The following is an 18103-nucleotide window of genomic DNA, read 5'->3' as shown; positions in this document are numbered from 1 at the left end:
AAGCATTATATTCACTGGGTCAAAATTCTTGAACTCCCTCCCCAACAGCACTGTGGAAGTACCTTCACCGCACGGACCGCAGCGGTTCAAGGCGGCGGCTCACCACCACCTTCTCAAGGGCAAGTAGGGATGGGCAATAAATGCCGGCCTGGCCAGCGACACCTAAATCCCATGAATGATTTTTTTTTAATGTTGAATGTTGTCTTGTATGAAAACCTTATGCTGGATTGTATTCCATGGGAGTGAATGCAAAGTGTTTTTGGTGTTCCATCCTTACACTAGGACTGGAGGGCCAAGACCACAAACTTAGTGGTGCCTCTCTGAGCGCGTTGCTCAACTGAGCATACACGCTGCATTGCCGTACACAGGACTCTAAGTCAGAGTCGATATCCGGCCAGCACACGTGGGATCTGGCTATCGCTTTCATCATTACTATACCCGAATGTGTGCTGTGGAGATCCGAGATGAACGTCTCCCTGCCCTTTTTGGGTAGCACTACGCAGTTAACCCACAACAGGCAGTCTGCCTGAATGGACAGCTCGTCCTTTCGCCGCTGGAATGGCTTGATTAGCTCATGCATTTCAACGGGGATGCTGGCCCAGCTCCCATGCAGTACACAGTTTTTTTACTCCAACAGTTGCACCCTCTGGTGGCAAGTATTACATAGTTACATACATAACATCCTCTCTCCTTGCCAACGAAGATGGAGGCCAAATCTAAAGTCTCCATCACTGCGGCAACGGAGATCATCTAACTCAGAAGTGACCAAAGGATTTGTATCGCTCAGTGCTCCATCGTGCATTTATCCAGAGAATTAACTAGTTGCTCAATATCTATAAGAACCGTCTCCCCTCAATATAACTCTTAAAATTCTTTCTCCGATGGTTCCTGCAGTGAACTATACGATCAAGAACAGCTGTTCTGAAAATAACTGCAATGTGACCAAAGGGTCGCAGTTTTGGCATCCTGCCTACATTCCTCTGTCCATATTTTAAAAAGGAGGCAATAACCCAATTACTCCAGGCTGCCGCAAACTATGTGCTGGACACGAAGTTAAAGAAGGGTAACTTTGAAGGTATGAGGCGTGAATTGGCTAGGATACATTGGCGAATGATACTTAAGGGGTTGACTGTGGATGGGCAATGGCAGACATTTAGAGACCGCATGGATGAACTACAACAATTGTACATTCCTGTCTGGCATAAAAATAAAAAAGGGAAGGTGGCTCAACCGTGTCTTTAAAGGGAAATCAGGAATAGTATTAAAGCCAAGGAAGTGGCACACAAATTGGCCAGAAATAGCAGCGAACCCGGGGACTGGGAGAAATTTAGAACTCAGCAGAGGAGGACAAAGGGTTTGATTAGGGCAGGGAAAATGGAGTACGAGAAGAAGCTTGCAGGGAACATTAAGACGGATTGCAAAAGTTTCTATACATATGTAAAGAGAAAAAGGTTAGTAAAGACAAACGTAGGTCCCCTGCAGTCAGAATCAGGGGAAGTCATAACGGGGAACAAAGAAATGGCAGACCAATTGAACAAGTACTTTGGTTTGGTATTCACTAAGGAGGACACAAACAACCTTCCGGATATAAAAGGGGTCAGAGGGTCTCGTAAGGAGGAGGAACTGAGGGAAATCCTTATTAGTCGGGAAATTGTGTTGGGGAAATTGATGGGATTGAAGGCCGATAAATCCCCAGGGCCTGATGGACTGCATCCCAGAGTACTTAAGGAGGTGGCCTTGGAAATAGCAGATGCATTGACAGTCATTTTCCAACATTCCATTGACTCTGGATCAGTTCCTATCGAGTGGAGGGTAGCCAATGTAACCCCACTTTTTAAAAAAGGAGGGAGAGAGAAAACAGAGAATTATAGACCGGTCAGCCTGACCTCAGTAGTGGGTAAAATAATGGAATCAATTATTAAGGATGTCATAGCAGCTCATTTGGAAAAAGGTGACATGATAGGTCCAAGTCAGCATGGATTTGTGAAAGAGAAATCATGCTTGACAAATCTTCTGGAATTTTTTGAGGATATTTCCAGTAGAGTGGACAAGGGAGAACCAGTTGATGTGGTATATTTGGACTTTCAGAAGGCTTTCGACAAGGTCCCACACAAGAGATTAAAGCACATGGGATTGGGGGTAGTGTGCTGATGTGGATTGAGAACTGGTTGTCAGACAGGAAGCAAAGAGTATTAGTAAATGGGTACTTTTCAGAATGGCAGGCAGTGACTAGTGGGGTATCGCAAGGTTCTGTGCTGGGGCCCCAGCTGTTTACACTGTACATTAATGATTTAGATGAGGGGATTAAATGTAGTATCTCCAAATTTGCAGATGACATTAAGTTGGGTGGCAGTGTGAGCTGCGAGGAGGATGCTATGAGGCTGCAGAGTGACTTGGATAGGTTAGGTGAGTGGGAAAATGCATGGCAGATGAAGTATAATGTGGATAAATGTGAGGTTATCCACTTTGGCGGTAAAAACAGAGAGACAGTGGTAAAATCTGAATGGTGACAGATTAGGAAAAGGGGAGGTGCAACGAGACCTAGGTGTCATGGTACGTCAGTCATTGAAGGTTGGCATGCAGGTACAGCAGGCGGTTAAGAAAGCAAATGGCATGTTGGCCTTCATAGCGAGGGGATTTGAGTACAGGGGCAGGGAGGTGTTGCTACAATTGTACAGGGCCTTGGTGAGGCCACACCTGGAGTATTGTGTAGAGTTTTGGTCTCCTAACTTGAGGAAGGACATTCTTGCTATTGAGGGAGTGCAGCGAAGGTTCACCAGACTGATTCCCGGGATGGTGGGACTGACCGATCAAGAAAGACTGGATCAACTGGGCTTGTATTCACTGGAGTTCAGAAGAATGAGAGGGGACCTCATAGAAACGTTTAAAATTCTGACGGGTTTAGACAGGTTAGATGCAGGAAGAATGTTCCCAATGTTGGGGAAGTCCAGAACCAGGGGTCACAGTCTGAGGATAAGGGGTAAGCCATTTAGGACCGAGATGAGGAGAAACTTCTTCACCCAGAGAGTGGTGAACCTGTGGAATTCTCTACCACAGAAAGTAGTTGAGGCCAATTCACTAAATATATTCAAAAGGGAGTTAGATGAAGTCCTTACTACTAGGGGGATCAAGGGGTATGGCGAGAAAGCAGGAAGGGGGTACTGAAGTTGCATGTTCAGCCATGAACTCATTGAATGGTGGTGCAGGCTAGAAGGGCCAAATGGCCTACTCCTGCACCTATTTTCTATGTTTCTATGAAGTACATGTGGCTTCCTTTCCACTGCATGGAACCTCCAGAGCGAAGACTGCAAAATTTAAAAACTCCATTTTCCATCTATAAAGTTGCACAAAATTTCAAACTGCAGTAGGTTTCGGTGAAGTGCAAAAGCTCTTGTTGCTGTGTTGAGAATCAATGGACCACAATCTTTATGTATGAGAGGGTACAAGTAAAGATATAGTCGTAGTCAGCTCCATACAAACAAACATAAATATAACCAACATTACAACAGTAACTACACTCCAAAAGTACTTCATTGGCTGTAAAGCACTTTGAGACATCCGGTGACCGTGAAAGGCGCTATATAAATGAAAGTCTTTCTTTCTTTCTCATACCAAGATCTTCCAGATGTTACCAATTCTTAATTTCACTCGTCCCACAGTAAGAATTGGAGCGTCTCTCCTGTTTCATGTCCACTTCATTGCACAGAAAAGGATTCCATTACAGGCAAACTTTACAATGCCTCAAGTAACTGTAACAAGTAACTGTAATAGTAAATTGGCTAAACCAGTGGATAACAGAAACAGATTAATGAAATAATTCCAGCCTCAAACTATTACCAGCCATTATTCTGTAGAATCTGAAGGAAGACCAATGCACATCATTGTAAGGACATTAACCAGACAGTTTAAACTCCAGACATGGACCAATTGTGAAGTTGAATTCCTTACATGGAGGGACGGTAGAATATTTCTCACTATTTCTGTTCACTGCAGTCGACAGTAGAGCAATCGTGTTGTATGACATTGAACGCCAAACACTGCACTGCAGGACTGACTCTGCAGTTCCATCACTCACTCGAGCAATGCTTTAAAATAATAAACATATATAAAGAAACATTAGGACCTTCACAACACAAATAACACAGCATCCTCTCCTTAGCTTAGTACTTAATTATTTTTGAAGTTACAGTAATTTTACAAAGCAAACCAGTGTTTACATAGCAACTGTTGGACAGAGCTACTTCCCAGGAATAGACCCCACCATCAGACAAGGCAGTCTCCATTCGCCGCGACAGATCATAAACATTAAAGCTCACAACAACATGGCAACTTTAAAAAATGTTTGCATGTAGCACACTTGTGAGGTATTGTGGGACTTAACAGACAGGCTTGAAATGTTTGGGGTTCCACGAATAAAATATCACAGGAGCATTCCAGATCCAATTCCCGATCTGTGTTGAGTCAGGTGACCAGTGGGTATGCTACAATTGGTTTCGATGGCCAAGAGTTGAAAATCAGACAGGAGTTTCCACTCTTGATCACTTTCCAGTGGTCTGCTGGAAATGTGCAAGTGTGAATATCAGGCAAGAATAGGTTGGGGCTTAGCTGTGATGTCCCCTGCAGTCGAACAGCCTCTCAACAGTCATTGACACGGTTCATACATGAATAATAACCACTGGGTCCAGCCATCAAAGCATCTATAGATGCATAACCTGACTCACGATTGAGGGGAGAGAAAAATCAGCAGAACAATTGAGGAAGAAATAATAGTGCCTGCCTCACAAACAGTAATTCATTTCCAAACCCCCCCTCCAGACTTTGAGCCATGAAACAAACATGAAGCAAAAGCCTTATGTCACGCTCTTCGAACAAGCCAGCACAATTTTGAACATGTCTTGAGACCCGATTGTAGTTTTCAGCTTCAACTAAAAACCACAAATACTTGCAATCCCAAATCATATTAAATAGTAATGGGGCATGAAAGCAACTATTTTCTGGTTCTATGCTGTGGCTACCAGAATACAAGCATGCTGTACGTAATGTCCAATGCAATCAGATCCCATTATCCTACCATTCTTCACAAGGTCAGAAGAGGCTCCAGGCTCACGGGCTGGTAAACTCTGCACATGAACATCGAATAAAAACCAAGGGACCAGAACACTTCCATTTAATGAGCAAATAATATTAATGGGGAACTATATATATGGGTATAGTGCACTAACAGGCGTCTTGGAATACCTTTTCAGCGCTTCAGGCTGCCTCTGAAATTGCCACTAATTATTCAAAGCACACAACTGTTACAAGTTCCTTCAATTTATAAAACAAATGACAATTAAAAAGCGGAGTTACAGAATCATTCACTTTCTGTTCAAGAGGCTGGAATTATCCCATTTTAAAAAACAGGTTGGTTTGGAGCGTGGGGGCAGTTAAATTGTTAAAAATGGGATTCCAGACCTGATCCGGCCTCCAACCCACCCACTTCCGGTTTTGCCAGAAGTGGGACAGGGTCGGGCAACCAACCCGCTCCCAGAGGGCATTACCTCAATTTAAATATTGTAATGAGGCTGGAAGCCTCTATTTGCCTCACCATTTAGAATTGAATTGCCTGTGGGTGGGTTTCACACACTTCATGAAATCCAACAGTTAAACAGAGACAGGGACTGCTGCATCAAGGAGGCAAGTGGTTTTATACCTACCTTCTTGATCCAGGGACACTGCCTAATGGGACCCCACGATCGGAGATCTCCCCCACGCGGCCTCCGATCACACTCCAAGGCTGATCTCCGAACCCCCCTCCCGTCGATCCTCTCTCCACCCTCCCCCACCAATTGCCGACTCTTCCTCCCGATTGCCGAACTCCCTCCCCGCCCCCGGACCGACCCCTTGTAATTGAGGCCTCTCAAGCTATTTGGCCGCGGGCGGGAAACCAAGGCCTCACATTCAAATTAGGCCCTGCCAGTAAAGTCAGCAGGACATGGGAAACCCAGCCTCCCAGGTGTTCCACCAGCCTCGGACCCACCCCACTACCCCCGCCCCCATCACCGCCTCCAATACACCTCCCCAAAGAAAATCCCGGCCAGATAGTTTCAGATTTAAATTGTCATTGGAAATTAGTGAGCACAGTTCAAAAAATAGCAATAAGTACTAAGTTTAAGTATTGTAATTGATGCCCTGCCTCAACAAGCTGCTTATTTCATTGACTAAAAGTCCGAAAGCCAACTGCAATAAATTCTTCTCATAGAAGGATAAACAAGCTCCTCAGTTTAATAAAATGATCCTGTCCTGTACTGTGAAAATACCCAGAGACTAATTTCAGGGGAACAATATACAAAGCTGCACAGACTGGATGAACCTACAATGCCTTTAATCCTACATCTTATTTTAGAATCTCGAAAAAATATTACTTCATCACGCAGTTTCCTTTGTAATACAAATTCAATAGTAATAGCAAAAGCATAATGTTACTTTTCTTTTCATCAATCATATTCCGGCACTGGCTCGATGGGCTGAATCGCCTCCTTCTGTGCTGTAACCATTCCATGATAATATATATATTATATATTTATATATCATAATGGACTAATTGTGCCATATTTATAATAATAAAATGGATAAGAACCATCAAAGTTCCTTTGAGGGTTAAAGAAAAAATTTTTGTACTTGCATACTACAATACAAAATAGCTGCATAAAAGCCATCACCTTTGCGCATCAATGCGGTTACAATTATTTGCCATATTGGTATCAACATACTAAAGGAAATGAAATCTTGTGTAGTACACATGTGAAGCTTTTAATTCACGGCCTCAAATTGATTGAACTATACTTTACCACATTCACCACAAATGACAGACCTATAACCACTTCATCCTAGTGTTACATAGCTCAGAATGCTCTCTCCAGACACAGCCAATGCTTAGGACAGCTAAGTCTGCAATTGCCATGCTAGGCATTCAGTTCAAGCTGACATAGTATCAAACTTGACTGAGATCCTGGAAAGAAAACTATAATCTAGATTTGCACATTATATCTTCCCCAAAATGAAACAACACACATTTTTCAAGTAATATAAACAATTAAAGGTGGATTCTTAATGTTAAAGTGTAACAATTATCTGAATTATTACTTTAAACCTCAGAACAATATGGCATTGCCCAAGACTCTGCTAGAGAATGCCTAACTAACCGTGTGCAATAATCCCTTTGAAGATGCAGCTTTGCAAGCCTACCTGAATAAGAGAGATAAACATCTTTTTTGCAACCACACAGTTTCCCCTACTGGCACAGTTTGAACATTTTAGTTACCAAAAAAGGATGGGCTTGTTGGACCAAATCAGTGAAGATGCAAGCTACCACAGATTGGTAAGTAATAGAAACAATTATAGATGGATTCCAATACTAAACTGCAACTTACATCTCTATAGCACTCCTCAGATATAGGATATCGCAGAGTACTTTATTGGATAGAAGCCAACAATGGGAATGAAGCAGAGGAGAGAGAGAGAAAAAAAGAGTGAAGGTGTTTCAAGGAAGAGTTACAAAGAGTTACAGGGACATACTGACCGAAAGGACTGCATTAACGATGAAGCAGAGGGTGTAGACAATAGTGAGTAAGCAGTGTCAGAGGAAACAAAGGCTGTACCTTTCACAGTGAATGTACGGTTGGAGGAAATCACTGAAATAAGGTAGGCTAAGTAACTGAAGCGATTTGAAGGCAAAGATGAGGATCACCTTGGATGGGTACCCAATGGATCTTGACAAATACACGGATGACGGGGGGTCATAAGAAATAGGAGCAGGATTAGGCCATTTGGCCCCTCGAGCCTGCTCTGCCATTCAATATCATGGCTCATCTGATCTTGGCCTCAACTCCACTTCCCCGCCTGCTCCCTAGAACCCTTGACTCCCTTATCATTCAAAAATCTGTCTATCTCCACCTCCACAGCTCTCTGGGGCAGAGAATTCCAAAGATTCATGACCCTCAGAGAAGAAATTCCTCCTCAGTTCTGTTTTAAATGGGCGACCCCTTATTCTGAAACCACGTCCCCTAGTTCTAGATTCCCCCATGAGGGGTATCATCCTCTCTGCATCTGCCCTGTCAAGCCCCCTCAGAATCTTGTATGTCTCAATAAGATCACCTCTCATTCTTCTAAACTCCAATGAGTATAGGCCCAACCTGCTCAACATTTCTTCATATGACAACTCCTTCATCTCAGGAATCAACCTCGAGAACCTTCTCTGAACTGCCTCCAATGCAAATATATCCTTCCTTAAATAAGGAGACCAACACTGTACTCCAGGTGTGGTCTTAGCAATGCCCTGGATTTTGCGCCAGTAAGGATACAGCCTATGGTGTTCCGAATGAGCTGTAGTTATGGAGAGCGAAGGATGGCGAGGCAAGTGAAGTTGAACCTTAAGGTGATAGAAGTACATTAGGATTTCACCAGCAATGAGGTGAGGTAGTGATACTTTACCTATGAAGCAAGTGTTGTTGGGGAAGTCCATCGTTTGATCAGTCAAATTTCTACAAAGCTAGTTAGCACAAGTCATTGACTTTCAAGGAGACAAACATAATCTGGAGTTCTTAATAAAAATATAGAAAACGCAGTGCTACCAATGGCCCGCTTTCCCTGCCGTCCTTACTTCGACTTGTTGTACAAAGTGGCTGTTGCTAGTTGTTCCACCCTGCAGCTCTCTTCAACCCCACCTCCATTCTTTAAAGTGGAAAGTACTGCACAGCACCATCATGAGGCAATCGGATGGTCAGATAATCTAGTGCGGTTTCCTGAGCAACAGTTCTTGAGCATGATGCCAGAATACAGACATCAGGTTTAAAATGTGGAAACTATTGTAGTGGCGTAAATCGCACAATCCATTGTTACCTGCACCTTTAAAATGGTGCCATGCTTGTTAGTTATTAGGGAAGGACAACTCAAAAAGCAAAGGGGTCTCGGAAGGTGTGCATAATCTCCCCAAAAAACAGCACACTTCAAAGTGGCATTGTCATTCAACAACTGATTCACCTCAATACCAAGTATTAGACAGAGAACCACAATTTCCTATCTGGCCGCACCACTCACAGCATTATAGTTCCACAATACCTACATTGTCTTTGTTTACTGTAAGTAACAAGTTGTGCAGCAACTAGTAGATTTTGCAACAGCTGACTGTAGAAATATTGTAATATTTCACAATATCCAACAGTTAAGCGGATGTGACTATGCAAGACATAATACTGTAGAAAGCAAAATATTCCTTTTAGAGAATGTTGTCTCCTTCTTGCCATCTCTGCTCTCTTCTGCTGTTACAGTTCCGTGGGAAACATCCTGTTCCCTTTCCCGCATGGCCATTATTCATGCCCGAGAAGCATCAGTGAAACTCAGCAGACTATTTGATTGTAGGAGGCATCACAGCTGAGCCAAACCTCACTCAACAGCCACATACACTTTTAGTAGTGGGATCATTAGATAATGATCAGAAATGGGGATCCTGGCTGATTTTTCTCTCCCTAACCCACAGACATTGATCCCAATTGTAACACCTTTCCTGCTGTCTTGGTTGAGATTAGCCACTCAGCAGAGATTTGGAGAGTAAACCCTGGTGGCAAAATGCCTCTTTTATCTGATTGTTGCTGTGAGGAATTGGACTGGTCCACAGGCAAAGCTCTTCTGCATAAACGTTCCCATTACCAATTGACTGACATGCACTTTACTGCTTATTACTGACTGTACTTAGAACAGACAAAACATGATACTCGAAATGCATACCTATGAGGTGATGTCCTGCAATGAACACTATGTTTCAACATGTGTGCAGAACACCCATCAACAATACTCCCAGCTTTAGTCCATGAGTTCATGCTACTGAAGGTTTTAAGGAGGATCTTAAAAAGGAGAGGTGGAGAGGAATTCCAGCAAGTCTGGCCTAGACGATAGAGGAAAACAAGCTGAGATATAGTCAGCCAGAGTTGCCTCAATTCCCTACTACAGTAAAATGCACCACACAGTGCGGTGCTGAGCCAGTCCAGGAAGGTCCCAGTTCGAATGAGTTGAGCCTGTTGTGATCCCAGTCAGATGGCTGTGGGGTGCTGTATGGGGTGGGGAGTGATATGAGGGGGCGCTCTGTTCATACCTCCCCAGATTTACCAGGAAAGGGATGGGAAGGAAGAGACTATATTGACCATGGGTGCTGGTCTTAATTACGACTTAAATTGCCCTGTCAGTATGTCCCCGCCCTTTGTAACTCTCTCTTAAAGCACCTTCACCTTTGTTCTTTCGCTCTCTCTTACTCCTCCTCTCCATTCCCATTTTTGGCCTCTGTCCAATAAAGTATTCGGAGATATCCTGTATCTGAGGAGTGCTATAGAAATGTACGCTGTAGTTGTAGTTTCGGAGAGAAAATTTGCTTCGTTGTTTCTCTGCTTTCTTGGTGCCTCGAATGCCATCTGTAGTCAGCATCATAGACCTTGTACTTGTCAAATTAGACGATCGTCAGGAAATACAGCCCTCCCACAAAACATGTCTGTTTTAAGGCCAGAGATGGAAATATAGTTTGTATAAGATATTAGACCTGCTGGCTTAATTTCTACGTGTTCACATCTTACTGACAGATGTTTCTCACATGAGGGTGCCCCCAACGTTCAGCAGATACTCCCAATCACTTTTGAAAGCATAATCTTCAGTTACTTAGAAATGACATACTCCACAGCTATTACTAAGTTGAAAGTACCTTTAACACAGAAAAAATGTCTCAAGGTGCATCATAGAGGCATGAAAAGAAAACAGAGCATTGCACCAAAGAAGAAGCGATCAGGAGCAGTGACCAAAGGTTTGGTGAAAGAGCTGGGTGTTGAGAGGGTTTTAAAAGGTTAAGAGGGAAGTTGAAAGGCAGAGAGGTTTAGGCAGGGAAGTCCACAGAATGGGACCTAGGCAGCTGGAAGCACAGCCGCCAATGGTGGGGCAAGGGAGGGGGATACACAATAGGCTGGAGTCAGAGGAATGAGAGTTGGGGGAGGGTTACTGATACAGCAAGAGGCAAGTCCATGGAAGGATATAAACATGAGGATGAGAAATTGAAATTTGTGTTGTCCTGTCTTGGTGAGCAAGGATGGGAGTGATGGGCAGAGGGGACTGGGTGTGAAATTGTTTTGAATGAGCTGGAAGTTATGGAGGGTGGAGGGTAGAAGACCAGCCAGGACATCATTAGATTAAAACTAGTTTAGAGGTATCAAAGGCATGGATGAGGATTTCAGCAGGAGTTGGACTGAGGAAGGGGTGGAGGTGGGCAAAGTTATGAGGGTGGAAGCAAGCAGTCTTTGTGAAGAAGAGGATTTATGGTTGGAATCTCTGCTTGGGGTCGAACTGGACACCGAAGTTGTGAACAGTTCAGATTAGCCCAAGACATGGCCCAGGTTGGAAGATAGAGTTAGCAGCAAGGGTACAGGGTTTATTGGTGAGAGCTGAAGTATTTGGTCTTCCCGATGTTTCGTTAGAAGCTGCTCCAGCTCATCCAAGACCAATGTCCAACAGGGAAGGTCTGGTCATTATATTGCTCGCGTCTGAACTATGTAACAGAATGAACACAATAACACAAAAAAATAGGAGCAGGAGTACGCCATTTGACCCCTCGAGCCTGCTCTGCCATTTAATAAGATCATGGCTGATCTGATCATGGACTCAGTTCTACTTCCCTGCCTGTTCCCCATAAACCTTTATTCCCTTATCGCTCAAAAATCTGTCTAGCTCCGTCTTAAATATATTCAATGACCCAGCCTCCACAGTTCTCTGGGGCAGAGAATTCCACAGATTTACAACCCTCTGAGAGAAGAAATTCCTCCTCATCTCAGTTTTAAATGGGCAGCCCCTTATTCTGAGACTATGCCCCTAGTTTTGGTTTGCCCTACGAGTGGAAACATCCTCTCTTGTCGAGCCCTCTCATTATCTTATATGTTTCGATAAGATCACCTCTCATTCTTCTTAACTCCAATGAGTATAGTCCCAACCTCCCTTCATAAGTCAACCCCCTCAACTACGGAATCAACCTCGTGAACCTTCTCTGAACAGCCTCCAATGCAAGTATATCCTTTCTTAAATACGGAGACTAAAACTGCATGCAGTACTCCAGGTGTGGCCTCACCAATACCCTGTACAGTTGCAGCAGAACATCTCTGCTTTTATACTCTATCCCCATTGCAATAAAGGCCAACATTCCATTTGCCTTCCTGATTACTTGATGTACCTGCATACTAACTCTGTGTTTCATGCACAAGGACCCCAAGGTCCCTCTGTACTGAAGCACTTTGCAATTTTTCTCCATTTAAATTATAATTTTCTTTTCTATTTTTTCTGCCGAGTGGATAACCTCACATTTTCCTACATTTTACTCCATCTGCCAAATTTTTGCCCACTCACTTAGCCTGTCTATAGCCCTTTGCAGATTTTTTGGGTCTTTCTTACAATTTGTTTTCCCACCCATCTTTGTTTCATAGCAAACTTGGTTACATTACACTCAGTCCCTTCATCCAAGTCATTAATATAGATTGTAAATAAATAGTTGAGGCCCCAGCACCGATCCCTGTGGCATCCCACCAGTTACTGTTTGCCAACCGGAAAATGACCCGTTTATCCCAACTCTCTGTTTTCGGTTAGTTAGCCAATCCTCAATCCATACTAATATATTACCCCCAACCCCATGAACTTTTATCTTGTGCAGTCACCTTTTATGTAACACCTTATCGAATGTCTTCTGGAAATCCAAATACACCGCGTCCACTGGTTCCTTGTCCACCCTGCTCGTTACAGCCTCAAAGAACTCCAGCAAATTTGTCAAACATGATTTCCCTTTCATAAAACTATGCTGACTCTGCTTGATTGAATTATGCTTTTCCAAATGTCCTGCTACTGTTTCCTTAATAATGGACTCCAGCATTTTCCCAATGACAGATGCTAGCCTAACCGGTCTATAGTTTCCTGCTTTCTGTCTGCCTCCTTTTTTTAAAATAGGAGCGATCCATTTGCGGTTTTCCAATCTGCTGGGACCTCCTCAGAATCCAGCGAATTTTGGTACGTTACAACCAATATATCCCCTATCTCTGAGATCCTTTGTATCATTCTATCTCATGTCTGCAATGCCCATAAATGCAAAGACCCGCCTTATGGCTGTTGTAACCCACATACCATTAGCAACCAGGACGCTGCCTATTAAAAAACAGAAGCTTCCCTCAATGGCTTGGGAGGTAAATGCACCACACAATGCGGTGCTGGGCCAGTCCAGGAAGGTCCCAGTTCGAATGAGGTGAGCCTGTGGTGATCCCAGTCAGATGGCTGTGGAGTCATGTATGGGGTAGGGAGTAATGTGAGGGGACGCTCAATTCGTGCCTCCCAAAAACTAACCAGGAAAGGGGGTGGGGAGGAAGAGAATATGTTGACCATGTCCTTAATTACTAATTAAATTGAATATATAATTGAAGTAATGTTTCTTAAAAGGAATCCTGCTTTTTTTAAATGCATTGATTTATTTAGATTGATGTTATGCAAGCAAAATCTGCCGCTACAGGCTGGCCTTTTCCCACCCATTGCTCGTGTGACAGGTGCCAATGCAGACGTTTCACCCTCAAGTGACCCCACTGCTGTTGGCTCGCATGTGCTGTACAGTGGAAGGAACACTCTCGGCATTCAAAAAAAAATACACACACCAATGCTCTGACTGTACACTTGCCCCACAGCATTTCATGACATAAGATAGAGATGCACACTCATTCACTCACTCACCCGTATCCTACGCATGGCCGCCACGATCTCCACACGACTGTTCGGCCTTTGTACATCCAGACTCCCGACGTACTTGAAAACAAAAAAAAAGGTGCATTGTATTAGCGTGCTGCTGGAGGCGATATTCCGACCGAGCCGTGCTTGAGCGGGGGAGAATGCCGCAGGTTTACAAGGCTGGAAGCGGCCAGTGAATTTTCTCTTGTTCGTTTCAAACTCTTAATTTCAAAGCTGCGATTGAACTGATGCAGGAAACGGCTCCTGCTTAAACCTCGGGCTCTTTTGCACGCCGACGGCAAGGGGTGCTCAAAGTTCAGGACGTGGTTTGAATTCCAACGACAGCATCTCCCCGTCGAATTAAATCGTTAAATAAATAACGCGCCCTGTCCCACATTTCTACACCGCAATTGTTGCAGGAGCCGCAATTTCACTTGATTTTTGTTGTTGCTGTCGCGGGGCACAGCGATGTGAAAGCTGTGGCCAGGATTGTTTCTGAAATGTTTGGAGCCAGGAAAGTAATAATAGGGTTCGCATAATCCTTCGCGCCTTTTTCCATCTTGGATTTAACCTGGCTATAAATAAAAAGTTAAAAAGGTTGCGGACGTTACCTTGGCCTGGAAGTAAATGCCATGCTGGAAAGCTTCCTCGTTATGTAGGGGGGTCCTCGAGTCACCGACATCGTCCACCAAGTTGTACCTGTTCCTGGCCGGCATTTTCAAAGGCTCTCCAGTAGTCACAGTGTTGGCGGCAGTAGCAGCGCCGAGTCCAGCGGGTACATAGCACCCGGAGCAGAGAGAGATCTCCCAGAGCACAGGGTCAGAGAGAGAAATCTCCCAGAGAACAGGGTCAGAGAGAGAGAGATCTCCCAGAGAACAGTGTCAGAGAGAGAGAGATCTCCCAGAGAATAGTGTCAGAGAGAGAGAGATCTCCCAGAGAATAGTGTCAGAGAGAGAGAGATCTCCCAGAGAACAGTGTCAGAGAGAGAGAGATCTCCCAGAGAAGTGTCAGAGAGAGATCTTCGAGAGAACGGGGTCACAGAGATCTCCCAGAGCACAGGGTCACAGAGATCTCCCAGAGAACGGTGTCAGAGAGAGAGAGAGAGAGAGATCTCCCAGAGTCGAAGAAACAGAAAGATTCCAGAGCACAAAGTGAGAGAAAGGTTTCCCAAAGCAGAGTTAGCAGGGAGAGAGACAGGGTCAGAGAACGGGATCCTAGAGCACGGAGTCAGAAAGGAGGGGTTTTCCAGAGCACCGTCACAAAGCAGATACCTCCCAGGCAGGTTTGCACAGCGCGCAGATACCCAGGCACTTTCACAGGGCAGCAGCCACTGCCGCTTTCAACCTGACAGCCAGTCACAGTTTCACCTGCCCGCTCTCTTCCATCGATCCCACCCCAAGCCGGATCCTCCGCTCTTTTCTTGACTGGTCAGATTAAGGAGGAAGTGAGACGATCACAGGGGTCGGTTTGGTTCCAAAGGTTACCTTTCCTCAAAAAGCCAAAGGTGATCTTCTCTGCGCCCCCTTTTTCCCCAACCCCCTCAACCTCCAACAACTTGTAACAAATGTGCAGTGGGAGGGTCAGTGAGCAGCTCTTGCCCCGGGTTCTATCTATGTGTGTGTGTGTATGTGTGCACTTGCTGTTTCAATGAGTGAGGATCATTCGTCTTCTTCCCATTGGACCAAAGTTGCATCACATGATTAACACACACACACAAAAAAACACCCGACCGACCCCGCCTTTTCATAAACAAAAGTGCCTCCGGAAATCCGGATACGGGACACATTTGCACTGAGCTGAGAGATGTGTATAAGTGTGTAGGAACCTATGGCTTGTACATCTCTCCTGCCGCACTCGGCTCCGCATTGTGCCGCTCCAGATCACTGATCACTTCCACTAGACAGTGATTTGTATTCAAGTCGGATGGCTTGGGTGCTAAAAATCAGTATTTTACTCTTGGTTCCGCTCCCCAGTATGGCATCATAAATCACAGTACTTTACAATATCTTTAATACACTAATTAATACTATATAATGTAATTTAAAAACAGTTAGGATTGTTATTTAAAATTGATGTTAATTTAAACATGTTTATTATAATTTGATACATTTTCAGTATAGTAAGGGAATATTACCCATCTGCTGTTTTGTTACAAAGCCCTTAATGATCACTTTTTATTCATGGGATGTTGGCGTCACTGGCAAGGCCAGCATTTATTGTCCATCCCTACTTGCCCTTGAGAAGGTGCTAGTGAGCCGTCGACTTAGAAACATAGAAACATAGAAAATAGGTGCAGGAGTAGGCCATTCGGCCCTTCTAGCCTGCACCGCCATTCAATGAGTTCATGGCTGAACATTCAACTTCAGTACCCCATTCCTGCTTTCTCGCCATACCCCTTGATCCCCCTAGCAGTAAGGACCTCATCTAACTCCTTTTTGAATATATTTAGTGAATTGGCCTCAACAACTTTCTGTGGTAGAGAATTCCACAGGTTCACCACTCTCTGGGTGAAGAAGTTCCTCCGCATCTCGGTCCTAAATGGCTTACCCCTTATCCTTAGACTGTGACCCCTGGTTCTGGACTTCCCCAACATTGGGAACATTCTTCCTGCATCTAACCTGTCTAACCCCGTCAGAATTTTATATGTTTCTATGAGGTCCCCTCTCATTCTTCTGAACTCCAGTGAATACAAGCCCAGTTGATCCAGTCTTTCTTGATAGGTCAGTCCCGCCATCCCGGGAATCAGTCTGGTGAACCTTCGCTGCACTCCCTCAATAGCAAGAATGTCCTTCCTCAGGTTAGGAGACCAAAACTGTACACAATACTCCAGGTGTGGCCTCACCAATGCCCTGTACAACTGTAGCAACACCTCCCTGCCCCTGTACTCAAATCCCCTTGCTATGAAGGCCAACATGCCATTTGCTTTCTTAACCGCCTGCTGCACCTGCATGCCAACCTTCAATGACTGATGTACCATGACACCCAGGTCTCTTTGCACCTCCCCTTTTCCTAATCTGTCACCATTCAGATAATAGTCTGTCTCTCTGTTTTTACCACCAAAGTGGAAAACCTCATATTTATCCACATTATACTTCATCTGCCATGCATTTGCCCACTCACCTAACCTATCCAAATCGCTCTGCAGCCTCACAGCATCCTCCTCGCAGCTCACACTGCCACCCAACTTAGTGTCATCCGCAAATTTGGAGATACTACATTTAATCCCCTCATCTAAATCATTAATGTACAGTGTAAACAGCTGGGGCCCCAGCACAGAACCTTGCGGTACCCCACTAGTCACTGCCTGCCATTCTGAAAAGTACCCATTTACTCCTACTCTTTGCTTCCTGTCTGACAACCAGTTCTCAATCCATGTCAGTACACTACCCCCAATCCCATGTGCTCTAACTTTGCACATCAATCTCTTGTGTGGGACCTTGTCGAACGCCTTCTGAAAGTCCAAATATACCACATCAACTGGTTCTCCCTTATCCACTCTACTGGAAACATCCTCAAAAAATTCCAGAAGATTTGTCAAGCATGATTTCCCTTTCACAAATCCATGCTGACTTGGACCTATCATGTCACCTCTTTCCAAATGCACTGCTATGACATCCTTAATAATTGATTCCATCATTTTACCCACTACCGATGTCAGGCTGACCGGTCTATAATTCCCTGTTTTCTCTCTCCCTTCTTTTTTAAAAAGTGGGGTTACATTGGCTACCCTCCACTCCATAGGAACTGATCCAGAGTCAATGGAATGTTGGAAAATGACTGTCAACGCATCCACTATTTCCAAGGCCACCTCCTTAAGTACTCTTGGATGCAGTCCATCAGGCCCTGGGGATTTATCGGCCTTCAATCCCATCAATTTCCCCAACACAATTTCCCGGCTAATAAGGATTTCCCTCAGTTCCTCCTCCTTACTAGACCCCCCGACCCCTTTTATAACCGGAAGGTTGTTCGTGTCCTCCTTCGTGAATACCGAACCAAAGTACTTGTTCAATTGGTCCGCCATTTCTTTGTTCCCCGTTATGACTTCCCCTGATTCTGACTGCAGGGGACCTACATTTGTCTTTACTAACCTTTTTCTCTTTACATATCTATAGAAACTTTTGCAATCCGTCTTAATGTTCCCTGCAAGCTTCTTCTCATACTCCATTTTCCATGCCCTAATCAAACCCTTTGTCCTCCTCTGCTGAGTTTTAAATTTCTCCCAGTCCCCAGGTTCGCTGCTATTTCTGGCCAATTTGTATGCCACTTCCTTGGCTTTAATACTATCCCTGATTTCCCTTGATAGCCACGGTTGAGCCACCTTCCCTTTTTTATTTCTATGCCC

At 44.4% G+C, this 18103-nt stretch overlaps 1 protein-coding gene across 1 annotated transcript in view; it reads right to left on the bottom strand.

Annotated features, from left to right (window-relative positions):
• LOC139233092 (carboxyl-terminal PDZ ligand of neuronal nitric oxide synthase protein) overlaps positions 1-14502 on the bottom strand; it is a 148396-nt gene extending 133894 nt beyond the window's left edge. Inside the window, exons 1-2 of the mRNA XM_070863610.1 lie at positions 14373-14502; positions 13768-13839 (exon numbers count right to left, since the gene is read on the bottom strand). Coding sequence (XP_070719711.1) covers positions 13768-13839; positions 14373-14477 — 177 coding nt within the window. The 5' untranslated portion in view covers positions 14478-14502. The remainder of the gene's footprint in view (positions 1-13767; positions 13840-14372) is intronic.
• Between the last annotated feature and the right edge of the window lie 3601 nt (positions 14503-18103).

This window comes from Pristiophorus japonicus, chromosome 20, assembly GCF_044704955.1.
Source record: "Pristiophorus japonicus isolate sPriJap1 chromosome 20, sPriJap1.hap1, whole genome shotgun sequence".
Classification (NCBI taxonomy): domain Eukaryota; kingdom Metazoa; phylum Chordata; class Chondrichthyes; family Pristiophoridae; genus Pristiophorus; species Pristiophorus japonicus.
This window is presented reverse-complemented; position numbering and strand designations above follow the sequence as displayed.